At 41.9% G+C, this 18607-nt stretch overlaps 1 protein-coding gene across 6 annotated transcripts in view; it reads left to right on the plus strand.

The window, feature by feature from the left end:
* Window positions 1-18607, plus strand: part of RapGAP1 (Rap GTPase activating protein 1) — a 388752-nt gene that overhangs the window by 94063 nt on the left and 276082 nt on the right. For 2 of the 6 annotated variants that reach the window (XM_070096731.1, XM_070096734.1), the window contains exons 1-2: window positions 15040-15055; window positions 16492-17009. The exons of the other annotated variants lie outside the window; for them this stretch is intronic. In XM_070096731.1, coding sequence (XP_069952832.1) covers window positions 16978-17009 — 32 coding nt within the window. In that variant the 5' untranslated portion in view covers window positions 15040-15055; window positions 16492-16977. Of the gene's footprint in view, window positions 1-15039; window positions 15056-16491; window positions 17010-18607 lie in introns of those variants that run through there. 6 annotated transcript variants of the gene reach the window in all.

The raw sequence follows: 18607 nt of genomic DNA on the forward strand, positions 1-18607 counted from the left end.
TTTTTTCTCCTGTGTGTGTGTGTGTGTGTGTGTGTGTGTGTGTGTGTGTGTGTGTGTGTGTGTGTGTGTGTGTGTGTGTGTGTGTGTGTGTGTGTATGTATGTGTGTGTGTGTGTATGTGTGTATGTGTGTGTGTGTGTGTGTGTGTGTGTGTGTGTGTGTGTGTGTATGTGTGTGTATGTGTGTGTGTGTATGTGTGTGTGTGTGTGTGTGTATGTGTGTATGTGTGTATGTGTGTGTGTGTATGTGTGTATGTGTGTATGTGTGTACTCACCTAGTTGAGGTTGCGGGGGTCGACTCCGAGCTCCTGGCCCCGCCTCTTCACTGATCGCTACTAGGTCACTCTCCCTAAGCCGTGAGCTTTATCATACCTCTGCTTAAAGCTATGTATGGATCCTGCCTCCACTACATCGCTTCCCAAACTATTCCACTTACTGACTACTCTGTGGCTGAAGAAATACTTCCTAACATCCCTGTGATTCATCTGTGTCTTCAACTTCCAACTGTGTCCCCTTGTTACTGTGTCCAATCTCTGGAACATCCTGTCTTTGTCCACCTTGTCAATTCCTCTCAGTATTTTGTATGTCGTTATCATGTCCCCCCTATCTCTCCTGTCCTCCAGTGTCGTCAGGTTGATTTCCCTTAACCTCTCCTCGTAGGACATACCTCTTAGCTCTGGGACTAGTCTTGTTGCAAACCTTTGCACTTTCTCTAGTTTCTTTACGTGCTTGGCTAGGTGTGGGTTCCAAACTGGTGCCGCATACTCCAATATGGGCCTAACGTACACGGTGTACAGGGTCCTGAATGATTCCTTATTAAGATGTCGGAATGCTGTTCTGAGGTTTGCTAGGCGCCCATATGCTGCAGCAGTTATTTGGTTGATGTGCGCTTCAGGAGATGTGCCTGGTGTTATACTCACCCCAAGATCTTTTTCCTTGATGTGTGTGTGTATGTGTGTATGTATGTGTGTGTGTATGTTTGTGTACTCACCTATTTGTACTCACCTATTTGTGGTTGCAGGGGTCAAGTCACAGCTCCTGGCCCCGCCTCTTCGCTGATTGCTACTAGGTCCTCTCTCTCCCTGCCCCATGAGCTCTATCATACCTCGCCTTAAAACTATGTATGGTTCCCGCCTCCACTACGTCACTTTCTAGGCTATTCCACGGCCTGACTACTCTATGACTGAAGAAATACTTCCTAACATCCCTTTGATTCATCTGAGTCTTCAACTTCCAATTGTGACCTCTTGTGTCTGTGTCCCATCTCTGGAACATCCCGTCTTTGTCCACCTTGTCTATTCCGCGCAGTATTTTATATGTCGTTATCATGTCTCCCCTGACCCTCCTGTCCTCCAGTGTCGTCAAGCCGATTTCCCTCAACCTTTCTTCGTAGGACAATCCCCGTAGCTCTGGGACTAGTCTTGTTGCAAACCTTTGCACTTTCTCTATTTTCTTGACGTGCTTGACTAGGTGTGGATTCCAAACTGGTGCTGCATACTCCAGTATGGGCCTGACGTAAATGGTATACAGAGTCTTAAACGAATCCTTACTGAGGTATCGGAACGCTATCCGTAGGTTTGCCAGGCGCCCGTATGCTGCAGCAGTTATCTGATTGATGTGCGCCTCAGGAGATATGCTCGGTGTTATGCTCACCCCCAGATCTTTTTCCTTGAGTGAGGTTTGCAGTCTTTGGCCATCTAAACTATATTGTGTCTGCGGTCTTCTTTGCCCTTCCCCAATCTTCATGACTTTGCATTTGGCAGGGTTAAATTCAAGGAGCCAGTTGCTGGACCAGGCTTGTAGCCTGTCCAGGTCTCTTTGTAGTCCTGCCTGATCCTCATCCGATTTGATTCTTCTCATTAACTTCGCATCATCTGCAAACAAGGACACTTCTGAGTCTATCCCTTCCGTTATGTCGTTCACATATACCAAGAACAGCACAGGTCCTAGGACTGACCCCTGTGGAACCCCACTTGTCACAGGCGCCCACTCTGACACCTCGTCGCGTACCATGACTCGTTGTTGCCTCCCTGTAAGGTATTCTCTGATCCATTGCAGTGCCTTTCCTGTTATGTGTGCCTGGTCCTCTAGCTTTTGCAGTAACCTCTTGTGAGGAACTGTGTCGAAGGCCTTCTTGCAGTCCAAAAATATGCAGTCGATCCACCCCTCTCTCTCTTGTCTTACTTCTGTCACCTTGTCATAAAACTCTAGTAGGTTTGTGACACAGGATTTTCTTTCCCTGAAACCGTGCTGGTTGTCAATTATACACTTGTTTCTTTCCAGGTGCCCCACCACTCTCCTCCTGATGATCTTCTCCATGACCTTGCATACTATACACGTTAGTGATACAGGTCTGTAGTTTAGTGCCTCATGTCTGTTTCCCTTTTTAAAAATTGGGACTACATTTGCCATTTTCCATACCTCAGGGAGTTGCCCAGTTTCAAATGATGTGTTGAAGATCTTTGTTAATGGCTCACACAATATCTCTGCTCCCTCTTTAAGGACCCATGGAGAGATGTTGTCTGGTCCCACCGCCTTTGAGGTGTCAAGTTCGCATAGCAGCTTCTTCACCTCCTCCTTGGTTATATGTACCTCATCCAGCACTTGCTGGTGTGCCCCCCTGTTCTGATTTCCTGGAGTCCTACTGGTTTCCACTGTAAATACTTCTTTAAATCTTGTGTTGAGCTCCTGACAAACCTCTCGGTCGTTTCTTGTGAATTCCCCATCACCCTTCCTCAGTCTGATTACCTGGTCCTTGACTGTTGTTTTCCTCCTGATGTGGCTGTACAACAGCTTCGGTGTTCGATGCTATGTCATTTTCATATTGTCTCTGAGCCTCCCTTCTTATCTGTGCATATTCGTTTCTGGCTCTTCGGCTGATTTCTTTATTTTCCTGAGTTCTCTGTCTTCTGTACCTTTTCCATTCTCTAGTACACCTAGTTTTTGCCTCCCTACACCTTTGGGTGAACCAAGGACTCGTTCTGTTCTTCCCATTATTTCTGTTTCCCTTGGGAACAAACCTCTCCTCTGCCTCCTTGCATTTTGTTGCTACATAGTCCATCATTTCTTGTACTGGTTTTCCTGTCAGTTCCCTCTCCCACTGAATGTCTTGAAGGAAGTTCCTCATGCCTGAGTAGTTCCCCCTTTTGTAGTTTGGTTTTTCCCAGCCTATTCCTGCTACTCTCTCCACTTGGAGCTCAACTATGTAGTATGTGTGTGTGTGTGTGTGTATGTGTGTGTGTGTGTGTGTGTGTGTGTGTGTGTGTGTGTGTGTGTGTGTGTGTGTGTGTGTGTGTGTGTGTGTGTGTGTGTGTGTGTGTGTATGTGTGTATGTGTGTGTGTATGTGTGTGTGTATGTGTGTGTGTGTGTGTATGTGTGTGTGTGTATGTGTGTGTATGTGTGTATGTATGTGTGTGTATGTGTGTGTGTGTATGTGTGTGTGTGTGTGTGTGTGTGTGTGTGTGTGTGTGTGTGTGTGTGTGTGTGTGTGTGTGTGAACAGGTATACTCCTGGAGGTGTTAGAGGGGTGAAGAGTGTGTTTCCTGACCTGCCACTAACTACTAGCGTCCGCTATTGTTTTTTCCTTGCCTCTTGGGTTTTATCGTACTTACTCTTAAAACAGCGTATGGAATTTGCCTCCTCCACTTTTACACCCAGCTCGTGCAACTGCTACTCTCCTCTCTCTCTCTCTCTCTCTCTCTCTCTCTCTCTCTCTCTCTCTCTCTCTCTCTCTCTCTCTCTCTCTCTCTCTCTCTCTCTCCCTCCCTCCCTCCCTCCCTCCCTCCCTCTCTCCATTTTATCCTTTTTAATTTTCCCCCTTTTCACTCCTTTCCCTTTAATTTGCTTGTAACAGATAAGTGAACTGTAGATATAAATCTATATGTACACCTGTTAACCCTTTCGGGGCCTTGTTCCTAGGCCTTTTGTGTATCCATATGTTCTTGTGCTGCCCTCCACAGGATGGATATGTCGTGCACAATAAACTAGCCACTTCGGTGGCAAAATGTAATCCCCCTCTCATTCTGTTCTCTTGCTCTCTAGTCCTTTAATCCCGTTCCTCACCTCTTTTACTTTCTCTGTCCATCCCTTCCTCTACCTTTCCCCCTCCCTGCCCCTCTTACTACTTTCCTCCCTCCTCCTCCTACTTCTATCACTCCCCTCTCTGCCTCCTCACCCAGGAAGGCACTTAGCTGAGCGTCACAGGGAGATAAGAGCAGATTCCAAGCTCTGTGATTCATCCACACTATTACAACATACCTTTATATGTAGCTCATGTTTCCTTCCCAGTAATTAATATAATACAGCTTGAATTAAGCTGTTATATTCGACATCAATGTGCAGTGTAGCTAGATTCCAGCACTCCAGACTCTGTGTTCACTACTAGACACTGCGTCCACCTGCCTAGGAGTACACTTGACTAGCACTCCAGACTCTGTGTTCACTACTAGACACTGTGTCCACCTGCCTAGGAGCACACAGTTTAACATGTCAACAACTGAGAGTGTTCCAAGTACCGTGTATGTAGGTGAGAATGTAATACATGTCAAGTACCAGGAAGGTCCAGAAGTGTGGAGATCCTTCACTGGTACTGAACACCAAGCAAATGCTGAGCTACATAAAACTTGAAGGTTCTTAAGGTATTTAACAGGAAGGAAATACAAAGGTACATAATATCTTAATTTATATTATGTTAATCTTATCTGGAAGATGTTAATTTCAACGTTAGATGTTAAGAAAAATATCAGTATTAGCGAACGTGTTGTTAAATTTAACCGATGGAAGATTTTCAGGATAATGTATTTTAGTATAAATGTGTGGGTGAATACACTTGTTGCTACAAAAGTGTGGGTGAATACACTTGTTGCTACAAAAGTGTGGGTGAATACACTTGCTGCTACAAAAGTGTGGGTGAATACACTTGTTGCTACAAAAGTGTGGGTGAATACACTTGTTGCTACAAAAGTGTGGGTGAATACACTTGTTGCTACAAAGGTGTGGGTGAATACACTTTCTGCTACAAAGGTGTGGGTGAATACACTTGTTGCTACAAAAGTGTGGGTGAATACACTTTCTGCTACAAAGGTGTGGGTGAATACACTTGTTGCTACAAAAGTGTGGGTGAATACACTTGTTGCTACAAAAGTGTGGGTGAATACACTTGTTGCTACAAAAGTGTGGGTGAATACACTTGTTGCTACAAAAGTGTGGGTGAATACACTTGTTGCTACAAAAGTGTGGATGAATACACTTGCTGCTACAAAAGTGTGGGTAAATACACTTGTTGCTACAAAAGTGTGGGTGAATACACTTGTTGCTACAAAAGTGTGGATGAATACACTTGTTGCTACAAAAGTGTGGGTGAATACACTTGTTGCTACAAAAGTGTGGGTGAATACACTTGTTGCTACAAAAGTGTGGGTGAATACACTTGTTGCTACAAAGGTGTGGGTGAATACACTTGTTGCTACAAAAGTGTGGATGAATACACTTGCTGCTACAAAAGTGTGGGTGAATACACTTGTTGCTACAAAGGTGTGGGTGAATACACTTGTTGCTACAAAAGTGTGGGTGAATACACTTGCTGCTACAAAAGTGTGGGTGAATACACTTGCTGCTACAAAAGTGTGGGTGAATACACTTGCTGCTACAAAAGTGTGGGTGAATACACTTGCTGCTACAAAAGTGTGGGTGAATACACTTGCTGCTACAAAAGTGTGGGTGAATACACTTGTTGCTACTGAATACACTGCTACACAAGTGTGGGTGAATACACTTGCTGCTACAAAAGTGTGGGTGAATACACTTGTTGCTACAAAAGTGTGGGTGAATACACTTGCTGCTACAAAAGTGTGGGTGAATACACTTGCTGCTACAAAAGTGTGGGTGAATACACTTGTTGCTACAAAAGTGTGGGTGAATACACTTGTTGCTACAAAAGTGTGGGTGAATACACTTGTTGCTACAAAAGTGTGGGTGAATACACTTGTTGCTACAAAAGTGTGGGTGAATACACTTGTTGCTACAAAAGTGTGGGTGAATACACTTGTTGCTACAAAAGTGTGGGTGAATACACTTGTTGCTACAAAAGTGTGGGTGAATACACTTGTTGCTACAAAAGTGTGGGTGAATACACTTGTTGCTACAAAAGTGTGGGTGAATACACTTGTTGCTACAAAAGTGTGGGTGAATACACTTGTTGCTACAAAAGTGTGGGTGAATACACTTGTTGCTACAAAAGTGTGGGTGAATACACTTGTTACTACAAAAGTGTGGGTGAATACACTTGTTGCTACAAAAGTGTGGGTGAATACACTTGTTGTTACAAAAGTGTGGGTGAATACACTTGTTGTTACAAAAGTGTGGGTGAATACACTTGTTATTACAAAAGTGTGGGTGAATACACTTGTTGTTACAAAAGTGTGGGTGAATACACTTGCTGCTACAAAGGTGTGGGTGAATACACTTGTTGTTACAAAGGTGTGGGTGAATACACTTGCTGCTACAAAAGTGTGGGTGAATACACTTGCTGCTACAAAAGTGTGGGTGAATACACTTGTTGCTACAAAGGTGTAGGTGAATACACTTGCTGCTACAAAGGTGTAGGTGAATACACTTGCTGCTACAAAGGTGTGGGTGAATACACTTGCTGCTACAAAAGTGTGGGTGAATACACTTGCTGCTACAAAAGTGTGGGTGAATACACTTGCTGCTACAAAAGTGTGGGTGAATACACTTGCTGCTACAAAAGTGTGGGTGAATACACTTGCTGCTACAAAAGTGTGGGTGAATACACTTGCTGCTACAAAAGTGTGGGTGAATACACTTGCTGCTACAAAAGTGTGGGTGAATACACTTGTTGCTACAAAAGTGTGGGTGAATACACTTGCTGCTACAAAAGTGTGGGTGAATACACTTGTTGCTACAAAAGTGTGGGTGAATACACTTGCTGCTACAAAAGTGTGGGTGAATACACTTGCTGCTACAAAAGTGTGGGTGAATACACTTGCTGCTACAAAAGTGTGGGTGAATACACTTGTTGCTACAAAAGTGTGGGTGAATACACTTGCTGCTACAAAAGTGTGGGTGAATACACTTGCTGCTACAAAAGTGTGGGTGAATACACTTGCTGCTACAAAAGTGTGGGTGAATACACTTGCTGCTACAAAGGTGTGGGTGAATACACTTACTGCTACAAAAGTGTGGGTGAATACACTTACTGCTACAAAGGTGTGGGTGAATACACTTGCTGCTACAAAAGTGTGGGTGAATACACTTGCTGCTACAAAAGTGTGGGCGAATACACTTGCTGCTACAAAAGTGTGGGTGAATACACTTGCTGCTATAAAGGTGCGGGTGAATACACTTGCTGCTACAAAGGTGTGGGTGAATACACTTGCTGCTACAAAGGTGTGGGTGAATACACTTGTTGCTACAAAGGTGTGGGTGAATACACTTGCTGCTACAAAAGTGTGGGTGAATACACTTGCTGCTACAAAAGTGTGGGTGAATACACTTGCTGCTACAAAGGTGTGGATGAATACACTTGTTGTTACAAAGGTGTGGGTGAATACACTTGCTGCTACAAAAGTGTGGGTGAATACACTTGCTGCTACAAAGGTGTGGGTGAATACACTTGTTGCTACAAAGGTGTGGGTGAATACACTTGCTGCTACAAAAGTGTGGGTGAATACACTTGTTGCTACAAAGGTGTGGGTGAATACACTTGCTGCTACAAAGATGTGGGTGAATACACTTGTTGTTACAAAGGTGTGGGTGAATACACTTGCTGCTACAAAGGTGTGGGTGAATACACTTGTTGTTACAAAGGTGTGGGTGAATACACTTGCTGCTACAAAAGTGTGGGTGAATACACTTGTTGTTACAAAGGTGTGGGTGAATACACTTGTTGCTACAAAGGTGTGGGTGAATACACTTGCTGCTATAAAAGTGTGGGTGAATACACTTGCTGCTACAAATGTTTGGGTGAATACACTTGTTGTTACAAAAGTGTGGGTGAATACACTTGCTGCTACAAAAGTGTGGGTGAATACACTTGTTGTTACAAAAGTGTGGGTGAATACACTTGTTGCTACAAAAGTGTGGGTGAATACACTTGCTGCTACAAAAGTGTGGGTGAATACACTTGTTGCTACAAAAGTGTGGGTGAATACACTTGTTGCTACAAAAGTGTGGGTGAATACACTTGTTGTTACAAAAGTGTGGGTGAATACACTTGCTGCTACAAAAGTGTGGGTGAATACACTTGTTGCTACAAAAGTGTGGGTGAATACACTTGCTGCTACAAAAGTGTGGGTGAATACACTTGCTGCTACAAAGGTGTGGGTGAATACACTTGTTGTTACAAAGGTGTGGGTGAATACACTTGCTGCTACAAAAGTGTAGGTGAATACACTTGTTGCTACAAAAGTGTGGATGAATACACTTGCTGCTACAAAAGTGTGGGTGAATACACTTGTTGCTACAAAAGTGTGGATGAATACACTTGCTGCTACAAAAGTGTGGGTGAATACACTTGCTGCTACAAAAGTGTGGGTGAATACACTTGCTGCTACAAAAGTGTGGGTCAATACACTTGTTGTTACAAAAGTGTGGGTGAATACACTTGTTGCTACAAAGGTGTGGGTGAATACACTTATTGTTACAAAGGTGTGGGTGAATACACTTGTTGCTACAAAGGTGTGGGTGAATACACTTGCTGCTACAAAGATGTGGGTGAATACACTTGTTGTTACAAAGGTGTGGGTGAATACACTTGTTGCTACAAAGGTGTGGGTGAATACACTTGCTGCTACAAAGATGTGGGTGAATACACTTGTTGTTACAAAGGTGTGGGTGAATACACTTGTTGCTACAAAGGTGTGGGTGAATACACTTGCTGCTACAAAGATGTGGGTGAATACACTTGTTGTTACAAAGGTGTGGGTGAATACACTTGTTGCTACAAAGGTGTGGGTGAATACACTTGTTGCTACAAAGGTGTGGGTGAATACACTTGTTGCTACAAAGGTGTGGGTGAATACACTTGTTGCTACAAAGGTGTGGGTGAATACACTTGTTGCTACAAAGGTGTGGGTGAATACACTTGTTGCTACAAAGGTGTGGGTGAATACATTGTTGCTACAAAGGTGTGGGTGAATACACTTGCTGCTACAAAAGTGTGGGTGAATACACTTGCTGCTACAAAGGTGTGAGTGGATAAACTTGCTACCAAGGTGAGGTGGTGTTTACACTTGCTACAAAGGTACTGTGTTATACCTCATAACCTTTACATTCCTCATTTATATTTACACGCCATAAAAAAATATTAACTTTATTAGTGGCATGACACCATTATTATTTAGTTGCTGGTATGTCATTAATGCAGTTGTTATATCACTAATGGCGTTAATGTCGCGGCCTGGTCACAGACCGGGCCGCGGGGGCGTTGACCCCCGGAACTCTCTCCAGGTAAACTCCAGGTAATACAGTTATGTCACTAATTTACTAATTTTGTTCACTAAGGTAGATCATGGTAATGAATATGGTATTGTGTATATGGACTTCAGTAAGGCTTTTGATAGTCCCACGTCAGAGACTGTTGAGGAAAATTAAGGCACACTGAATAGGAGGAGAAATGTTTTACTGGATAGAGGTATGGTTGACAGATAGGCAGCAGAGAGTTTGCACAAATGGATGGGCCTGCTACAGTGTTCCTTCTTTCTTATGTTCTTAAATCAGTGTTGGGGAGTGTCACAAGCGGTGTTCCACAGGGGTCAGTGTTGGGCCCCTTCTTGTTCACAATTTACATATACGACATAGATGAGGGAATAAATAGCGACATAGCGACATAAGCAAGTTTACCGATGACACCAAAATAGGTCGTCGAATTCATTGTGACGAGGACATTAGAGCACTCCAGGATAATTTGAATAGACTGATGCAGTGGTCGGAGAAGTGGCAGATGCAGTTCAATATAGACAAATGCAAAGTTCTGAGTATTGTACAGGGAAATAACCATTCCACATATAAACTAAATAATGTACATCTTAGTATTACTGATTGCGAAAAAGATTTAGGAGTTCTAGTTAGCAGTAATCTAAAACCAAGACAACAGTGCTTAAGTGTTCGCAATAAAGCAAACAGAAATCTTGGCTTCATATCAAGGAGCATAAATAATGGAAGTCCTCAGGTTGTTCTTCAACTCTATATATCCTTGGTTAGGCCTCATTTAGATTATGCTGAGCGGTTCTGGTCACCGTATTACAGAAGATCAGACTTTGCCACCGAAGTGGCTAGTTTATTGTGCACCTCATATCCACCCTGTGGACGGTAGCACAAGAGCATATGGATACACAAAAGGCCAAGGAACTAGGCCCCAAAAAGGGTTAACAAGTGTACATTTGGATTTACATCTACAGTTCATTTATCTGTTACAAGCAAATTTAGGAAATTTGCTTAGTATATCTGGTATCTTATTTTCATTAATAAGATATCTTGACATGTCACATAGGTTATTATATTGTCTATCTCTGTATTCCTCAATAAGTGGACAATTAAGCACATAGTGTTCAAGAGAGTGACCATATGCCTGATCACATAATTTACATTTAGTTTGATCATCATCTGTGTGTCTCCCAAACTGCCAGAAGTACTTGTAACCAAGCCTAAGCCTGGCCACTACAACATCAGTCAGTCTGTTCACATTGCAAGTTGCTCCATAAACATTCTTATCTACGTTCATGTTATCATAGTGGGTTATAGATCTGCTCAGGCTTCTAATTGCATTCCTATAACAATCATTTTCATTATTTACTTCTCTCCTAATATTATTCCTAATGCATTCATTAGGGATTTGCCGGTACTTCCGGCCCGGGTCTTCTCTAGATGGTGACCCGGCGATTCCTAATGCTAGACACAGATATACCAAAGTTATATTCTACATTCTCCTTCTGGGTACTCTTCTTGGCTAACATATCAACTTTATCATGAAGGAGTAATCCAATGTGTGATGGGATCCATAGCAATTGTACATTAATTCCTTCGTCCCGGATTTTTGAGTAACTATACCTGGCTTCTCCAATGAGCATGTTGTTGGAGTCATTATATGAGTCAAGAGAATGCAGTGATGACATAGAATCAGTAATGATAATAGAGTCAAGCTCAGTGTCATAAGTTAGCTTTAGCGCCATTGTTAATTCTTATGCCTAACTCAACAAATTTATTATGGTTCTTAACTAGGGAGGTGGCAACAAGAGCAGATGCAGCCCTGCCAGAAGACTCCTGTTTAGATCCATCAGTGTATATAACTTGTGATAACTTATTACTACCAGCTAGGTGAGAAATTTCTTCATGAGCAGTTGGTCTAACAAGAGATTTAAGGAAGGGATTACTAGCAATAAGGTTCTTGGGAGGGACTTGTAGGTATGTGATATTAAATGAACACATCTTCCATGGAGGGGTGAAATGCTCTTGTTGCCTACAGTGATACAGTTCATGCAGGTTATAAAACTTAATATAATTGCATGTTTAGATTTGTGTGTATTTACTTCTAGACATTTAATAAAATTCGTAGTTACAGTGTCTGGTTTATTTCTTTACATTCTAATACCGAATACAGTATTAATCTCAACAATCCTATCACTGATACTAGAAATACCAAGCTCCTTCCTCATGTTAAGAACTTTTGTAGATCTGGGACAGCCAAGAATAATCCTGAGAGCTTCATTTTGCATTAACTCCAAGGGTCGGAGAGAACTTTCTCTAGCTAATATCAACATGGGAGCGGCATAATCAGTTAAGGACCTAACATCATTCTCACGATTCTCACATTAGCACCATAGTTGGGATTGTAGCCAGCAACAGCTTTGAGAGCATTTAGCCTAGCTTTGCATTTCTTATTTAGTTGTGGTATAGTGGATTTGTTAAAGGGTACATCTACACCAAGATATCTGTAAGTTTTAACGTAGCTAATGTTTTCACCCTGCAAATAGATGGGTGGGGGATGTCGTTTGCTTGTTAATATCTTTGTTTTAAAGAAAGATATGAGGCCTAGTCGATACAAATTGCTTGAACTTCATTAAGAATGATACTTTTCCATTTATGGCCTGTTGTATGGATCATGATGTCATCAGCATAGCTTACACCTATATGTTTAGATGAGGCAGGTAGAACATTTAGGAGAGTATTAATCAGAGCATTAATAGCATGGGACTGAGAACTCCTGCCTGCGGTGTAGTTAGGGCCATTTCTTTCGACTCACTTCTAAAGCCTTAGTTAAGGACAGACGATACTCTATTTGACAGGTATCCTATTATCCAGCACAGTAGGTTACCACTAATATTTATTTTGGCTAGTTCATGTAGTATAACGGTTCTGTTAGCGATATCAAATGCAGATTTTAGATCAAGAAACGTGGTAAAACTAGTAGAGGTGTGTGCAGTGAGAAAGGTGGAAATACAGTTCTGCACACTTTTACCTTTCATGATCCCATAGAGATGAGGGAAAAGTTGGTGTCTGATTCTGTAGTACAGTCTGTTAAGTATTATTCTTTCAAAAGTTTTACAGAGACAACTAGTTAAGGAGATCGGTGGTATAGACTTGGTAATAAATACCGACAAGTTGGTTTAGAAAAACACGTAAGTAAACACTAGGACATATTTATTAGAAAACGTTTCGGTCCTGGGACCTTGATCACTTTTAACATACAGAGTTTGAAAGACAGTATATATAGGCAGAGAGTGAAGTGTGAGTGACGCATAGTAACCTGGATAATGCTATATTGGGATGAGGATGAGTTAACGATGAGATCATGTGACTCCTGTGTTGCTGGGTAGGTGGTGCCCCGCCTGGTTGAGTATCATGTATGCTAATTGTTTAGAAATTTTGTGGTTGCCAGTATTATGTTCTATTATATCGGTGACGGAGATCGTGAGGCTTCTAGACACCATCGGCATCTAAGGTCTTGTTCGGTGAGAACAAGTTGTGCTTCATCCCAGCTCATCAAATGCCCTAGTGTTTCCTTACGTGATTTTTAAAACCATGGAGATCGGTCTAAGTGTATCAGGCTGTTGGGGCTTAAGGATAGACACAGTGAGACTATTGGTCCAGGAAGTAGGAAGAACGCTCCTCAATGTAACTGAGATTATACAGTGCTAACAAAGGGTTATCAAGGACCTGCCTTAGAGTTCTGAAGATATCATAGGTTATACCATCCTCTCCAGGAGTAGTTGATCGACCTTTAGTTAATGCATTATCTGATTCATACTCGGTGAAGAGGCAATCACTCTCATCAATATTTTGGCTCATAAAATTAATCAGTTTCAACATTTCTTCAGAAGCACTCTCTAAGGTTTTTCTAATATGAGATGGAAGGTTTTCATGCCTGGATGTTTTGGACCAGTCATTTATGAGGTCATTTGCTTTTTCAAGAGGAAAGGGATGAGCAACATTGCCAGTCTTTTTCCTGGTTATTTTATTTATACGTTTCCAAGCCAAACTTGAAGGGGTGGACCTATTTAATTAACCCACTAACAAATTGCTCCCATTCCTGTTGCCTAAGTTCTTGCTTTCTATTCCTTGCATTTGCTAGTGCAGCTTGGAACGTTCTGAGCAGGTCTGGGGTTCTACATTCACGGTATGCTTTACCAATCCTCCTAGCTGCTCCATATGTTAAATTGCGTAGCTGCCCACTTGATCTGTGAGGACACTCTCAATAGTGGCAACTAGATCATCATTTAATTTTTTTGTGCCAATGGGCTCGTAATTCTTATACCATTGATCCAAGTGGTTAATAAAGTTATCTTTGTATTCTGGGTTGAGAATAAGTTTCCTCCTTCTGTATTTAGCTCCTTGATTGCTGGAGATGTGATCAAGATTGACAGTTGTGAGTCTTTTGGGAAGTGATCAGATAGATCATCAACTATGACAGAGTCATGCATCGTATATGATATATTAAATCCAAGGCAGAAAATGGATATAAATGCTCTGGGAAACGTACAAAGGAAGATGACAAAGTTGATCCCGTATATCAGAAATCTTTCCTATGAGGATAGACTGAGGGCCCTGAATTTGCACTCTAGAAAGGTGTAGAATTAGGGGGGTATGATTGAGGTGTATAAAATGGAAACAGGGATCAATAAAGGGGATGTAAATAACGTGCTCAAAATATCTAACCAAGACAGGACTCGCAGCAATGGTTTCAAGTTGGAAAAATTCAGATTCAGGAAGGATGTAGGAAACCTTTGGTTTGGTAATAAAGTTGTGGATGAGTGGAACAAACTCCCCAGTACCGTCATAGAAGCTAAAACGTTGTGTAGTTTTAAAAATGGGTTAGATAAATACATGAGTGGGTGTGGGTGGGTGTGAGTTGGACCTCACTAGGTTCGGCAGTGGCTAATACCGGTAGATGGATTGGACTTGCCTCGCATGGGCCAGTAGGCCTGCTGCAGTGTTCCTTCATTCTTATGTTCTTAATACAGTTGATGTTATGCCACTAATACAGTTGATGTGACTACTACTACAGTTGATGTTATATCACTAATGCAGTTAATGTTATGTCACTACTACAGTTGATGTTAAGTTACTAATACAGTTGATGTTGGGCACTAATACAGTTGATGTTATGTCACTAATCCTGTTGATGTTATGTTACTAATATAGTTGATGTTGGGCACTAATACAGTTGATGTTATGTTACTAATACAGTTGATGTTGGGCACTAATACAGTTGATGTTGGGCAATAATACAGTTGATATTACGTTACTAATACAGCTGATGTTGTCACTGATCCTGTGAATGTTATGTTTCTAATACATTTGAGGTGTTGTCACTGATACAGTTGATGTTATGTCAACAATACAGTTGATGTTGGGGCACTAATACAGTTGGTTAGGTATGTCATTAATTAATACAGTTGATGTTAGGGCACTAAGGTGGTTGTAAGCTGAGGAGTTTGGCAGTACGGGGGGGGGGTGGCACTGAGTCTTTACATAGTGCCAAGAGAGAGAGAGGGGATGTGGGCCAGTAGTGTTGAGACCGGCACCGGGAGTGCCTGTGTGTGTGTGTCATTGCTGTGTTGTGTAGTGCCCGGGGAGTGCCTCTGTGTGTGTGTGTGTGTCATTTCCTTCTTGGTGTAGTGCCTGGCACTGCCACATACCACTTACTGAAGCTGTTCAGTGATGGCTCTCATTGTTAGCATCTTAGAACACGGGGCACTGATCCCTGTTTCTTCAGAGGAGCAGAAGTGCTGGCATTTGTCAGGCAACCTCTTGTGTGTTGTGATACTGCTAGTTACCCGTTTCTCACCCGTGCTCCACTCACCCGTCCCTTACCCGTGCTTCACTCACCCGTCCCTTACCCGTGCTCCACTCACCCGTGCTTCACTCACCCGTCCCTTACCCGTGCTCCACTCACCCGTGCTTCACTCACCCGTCCCTTACCTGTGCTCCACTCACCCGTCCCTTACCCGTGCTCCACTCACCCGTGCTTCACTCACCCGTCCCTTACCTGTGCTCCACTCACCCGTCCCTTACCCGTGCTCCACTCACCCGTGCTTCACTCACCTGTCCCTTACCTGTGCTCCACTCACCCGTCCCTTACCCGTGCTCCACTCACCCGTCCCTTACCTGTGCTCCACTCACCCGTCCCTTACCCGTGCTCCACTCACCCGTGCTTCACTCACCCGTCCCTTACCTGTGCTCCACTCACCCGTCCCTTACCCGTGCTCCACTCACCCTTGTTAAGAGTGTAGGAGGGAAGGCAGCACCACTGTAATATATCTGGTGTTGAGAGTGTAAAGTCAATGGTGGTGATCGTGGGAACAACATTGTCAGCCATGGCATCATCACTCAGCCTCTCATGTTACACTTTATCATCTTAACGCTATTACTCTTCTTCCACTTACCATCTTTACATTACTACATAACAAAGAAAGTAATGGAAACAGGATGAAAGTAAGATGATACAGTTAAACGCTAAAGCTGAAGTTTAAATTACAGAAAATATTAATATCCACTGGTTACCACAAGGACCTACATGTTGCTTCTCTGCTGTACATTGATGATGAGTGGTGATGAGTGGTGATGAAGAGTGTGATGAGGGTATGAAAGACCTGGGAGGAAGACTTGTGAGTGAGTGCATCCGGCAGGCAGACAAGAGTGTTAGATAACAGGTGATATCAGTGCTACATATATAACTTAGCAGCTGATGTCAGTGCTCTATATACGACTATTAGATAGGTGATGTCAGTGCTTCATGTACGACTGTTAGATAGGTGATATCAGTGCTTCATATACGATTGTTAGCAGCTGATGTCAGTGCTCTATATACGACTATTAGATAGGTGATATCAGTGCTCCATATGTGACTGTTAACAGGTGATGTCAGTGGCCAGTATAATATTAAATAAATTTATTTAATTTGCATTTGAAGTTAATTTTTGAAAGAGATTATCAGTTTATATGAAATAATGTTAAGTAATTTTATGTAATTCAGGAATTATTGACTTGTATAATGAACTGTATTATTGACTTGTATAATGAACTGTATTATTGACTTGTATAATGGAATGTATTAATGAGAAAGCGAATAGGAAAGGTAGGAGGAGAAGGAAATGCTAGAAAACTAAGAGGGAAATGAGGAGGTGAGGAACACCAAGAGAAAGGAAGTGGAGGAAGTGTTGGTGAGATAAACCTGCCAGCTGGCACTTCAAGTGTTCGTCTGACCCAACATGCACTTCCAGCTGGCTCCTCAAGTGTCCGTCTGACCTGGCATACGCTTCCCAGCTGGCTCGTCACAAGTATTCCCCAGGCTTGACATACACTTGCCAGCTGGTCCCTCACAAGTGTTCCTCAGGCCTGATATACACTTCTCAGCTGGCTCCTCACAAGTGTTCCTCAGGCCTGGCATATACATCCCAGCTGGCTCCTCACAAGTGTTCCTCAGGTCTGGCATACACTTGCCAGCTGGCTCCTCGAAGCCATGACACATTCCAAGACTTACGTGGTCACCAGGTGAGTCTGACCCACGTATTGTTTACAAAATTACCTTCTGTACTACAGGCAAGTCCACCACCCTCAGTCTCACATTAACACTTCACCAGTACTGTTCACTTCCTCTACCGTAATTCATCATAAATGAACCATAACATTATATATATATATATATATATATATATATATATATATATATATATATATATATATATATATATATATATATATATATATATATATATATATTATATATATATATATATATATATATTTCAACACACCGGCCGTATCCCACCGAGGCAGGGTGGCTCAAAGGGAAAAACGAAAGTTTCTCCTTTTACATTTAGTAATAAGCACAGGAGAAGGGGTTACTAGCCCCTTGCTCCCGGTATTTTAGTCGCCTCTTACAACACGCATGGCTTACGGAGGAAGAATTCTGTTCCACTTCCCCATGGAGATAAGAGGAAATAAACAAGAACAAGAACTAGAAAGAAAATAGAAGAAAACCCAGAGGTGTGTGTATATATATGCTTGTACATGTATGTGTAGTGTGACCTAAGTGTAAGTAGAAGTAGCAAGACATGCCTGTAATCTTGCATATTTATGAGACAGACAAAAGACATCAGCAATCCTACCATCATGTAAAACAATCACAGGCTTTCGTTTTACACTCACTTGGCAGGACGGTAGTACCTCCCTGGGTGGTTGCTGTCTACCAACCTACTACCTAGCACACACACACACACACACACACACACACACACACACACGCACACGCATATATATATATATATATATATATATATATATATATATATATATATATATATATATATATATATATATATATATATATATATATATATATATGCAAAACAACCACTGTTCGTGGGTTGTGTGAAGGACCTGTCTAGTTTGGCCAGCGGGCCTGCTGCAGTGTTTCCTTTCTTATGAGTCGCACGTCAGTTGTTGCTTTGTTGTGGGATGTGATAGTGAGGTGTGGGCTAGACCCTTTATATGCCTTCCTTTGATGCATTACTTTTATTGTTCCTTGATAATGTGAGTAGTCACGAAAGCGCTTGGAGTTTCTATATTCTTTCACAGTGGTTGTTTTGCATATTCTGAAATCACCTGTTTACTCTGATCTTATTGTATATATATATATATATATATATATATATATATATATATATATATATATATATATATATATATATATATATATATATATATCCATAGAGTCACCACAACAGTCATCACTATCGCCACTACAACTGTCATTACTATCACCGCTACAACAATCACCATTACAACAATCATCATTATCAGTCACCACTACAACAGTCATCAATATCACCACTACAACAATCACTACTCACTACAATCACCACTATCACCACACTCATCATTATCACCACTACAACAATCACCACTATCACCACCACAGTCATCATTATCAACACAATAACAATCAACACCACAGTAATCACCATCACCAGCACAACAATCACTATCACCACAATCATCACGACAACAATTACTCTGTGGAAGTCTGACTCTTCAGTTTGGACTCTTAACTACTTTTTTTATATATATTCAGTGAAACTGTGAGCTTA

The sequence above is a fragment of the Cherax quadricarinatus genome, chromosome 54, assembly GCF_038502225.1.
Source record: "Cherax quadricarinatus isolate ZL_2023a chromosome 54, ASM3850222v1, whole genome shotgun sequence".
NCBI classification, from domain to species: domain Eukaryota; kingdom Metazoa; phylum Arthropoda; class Malacostraca; order Decapoda; family Parastacidae; genus Cherax; species Cherax quadricarinatus.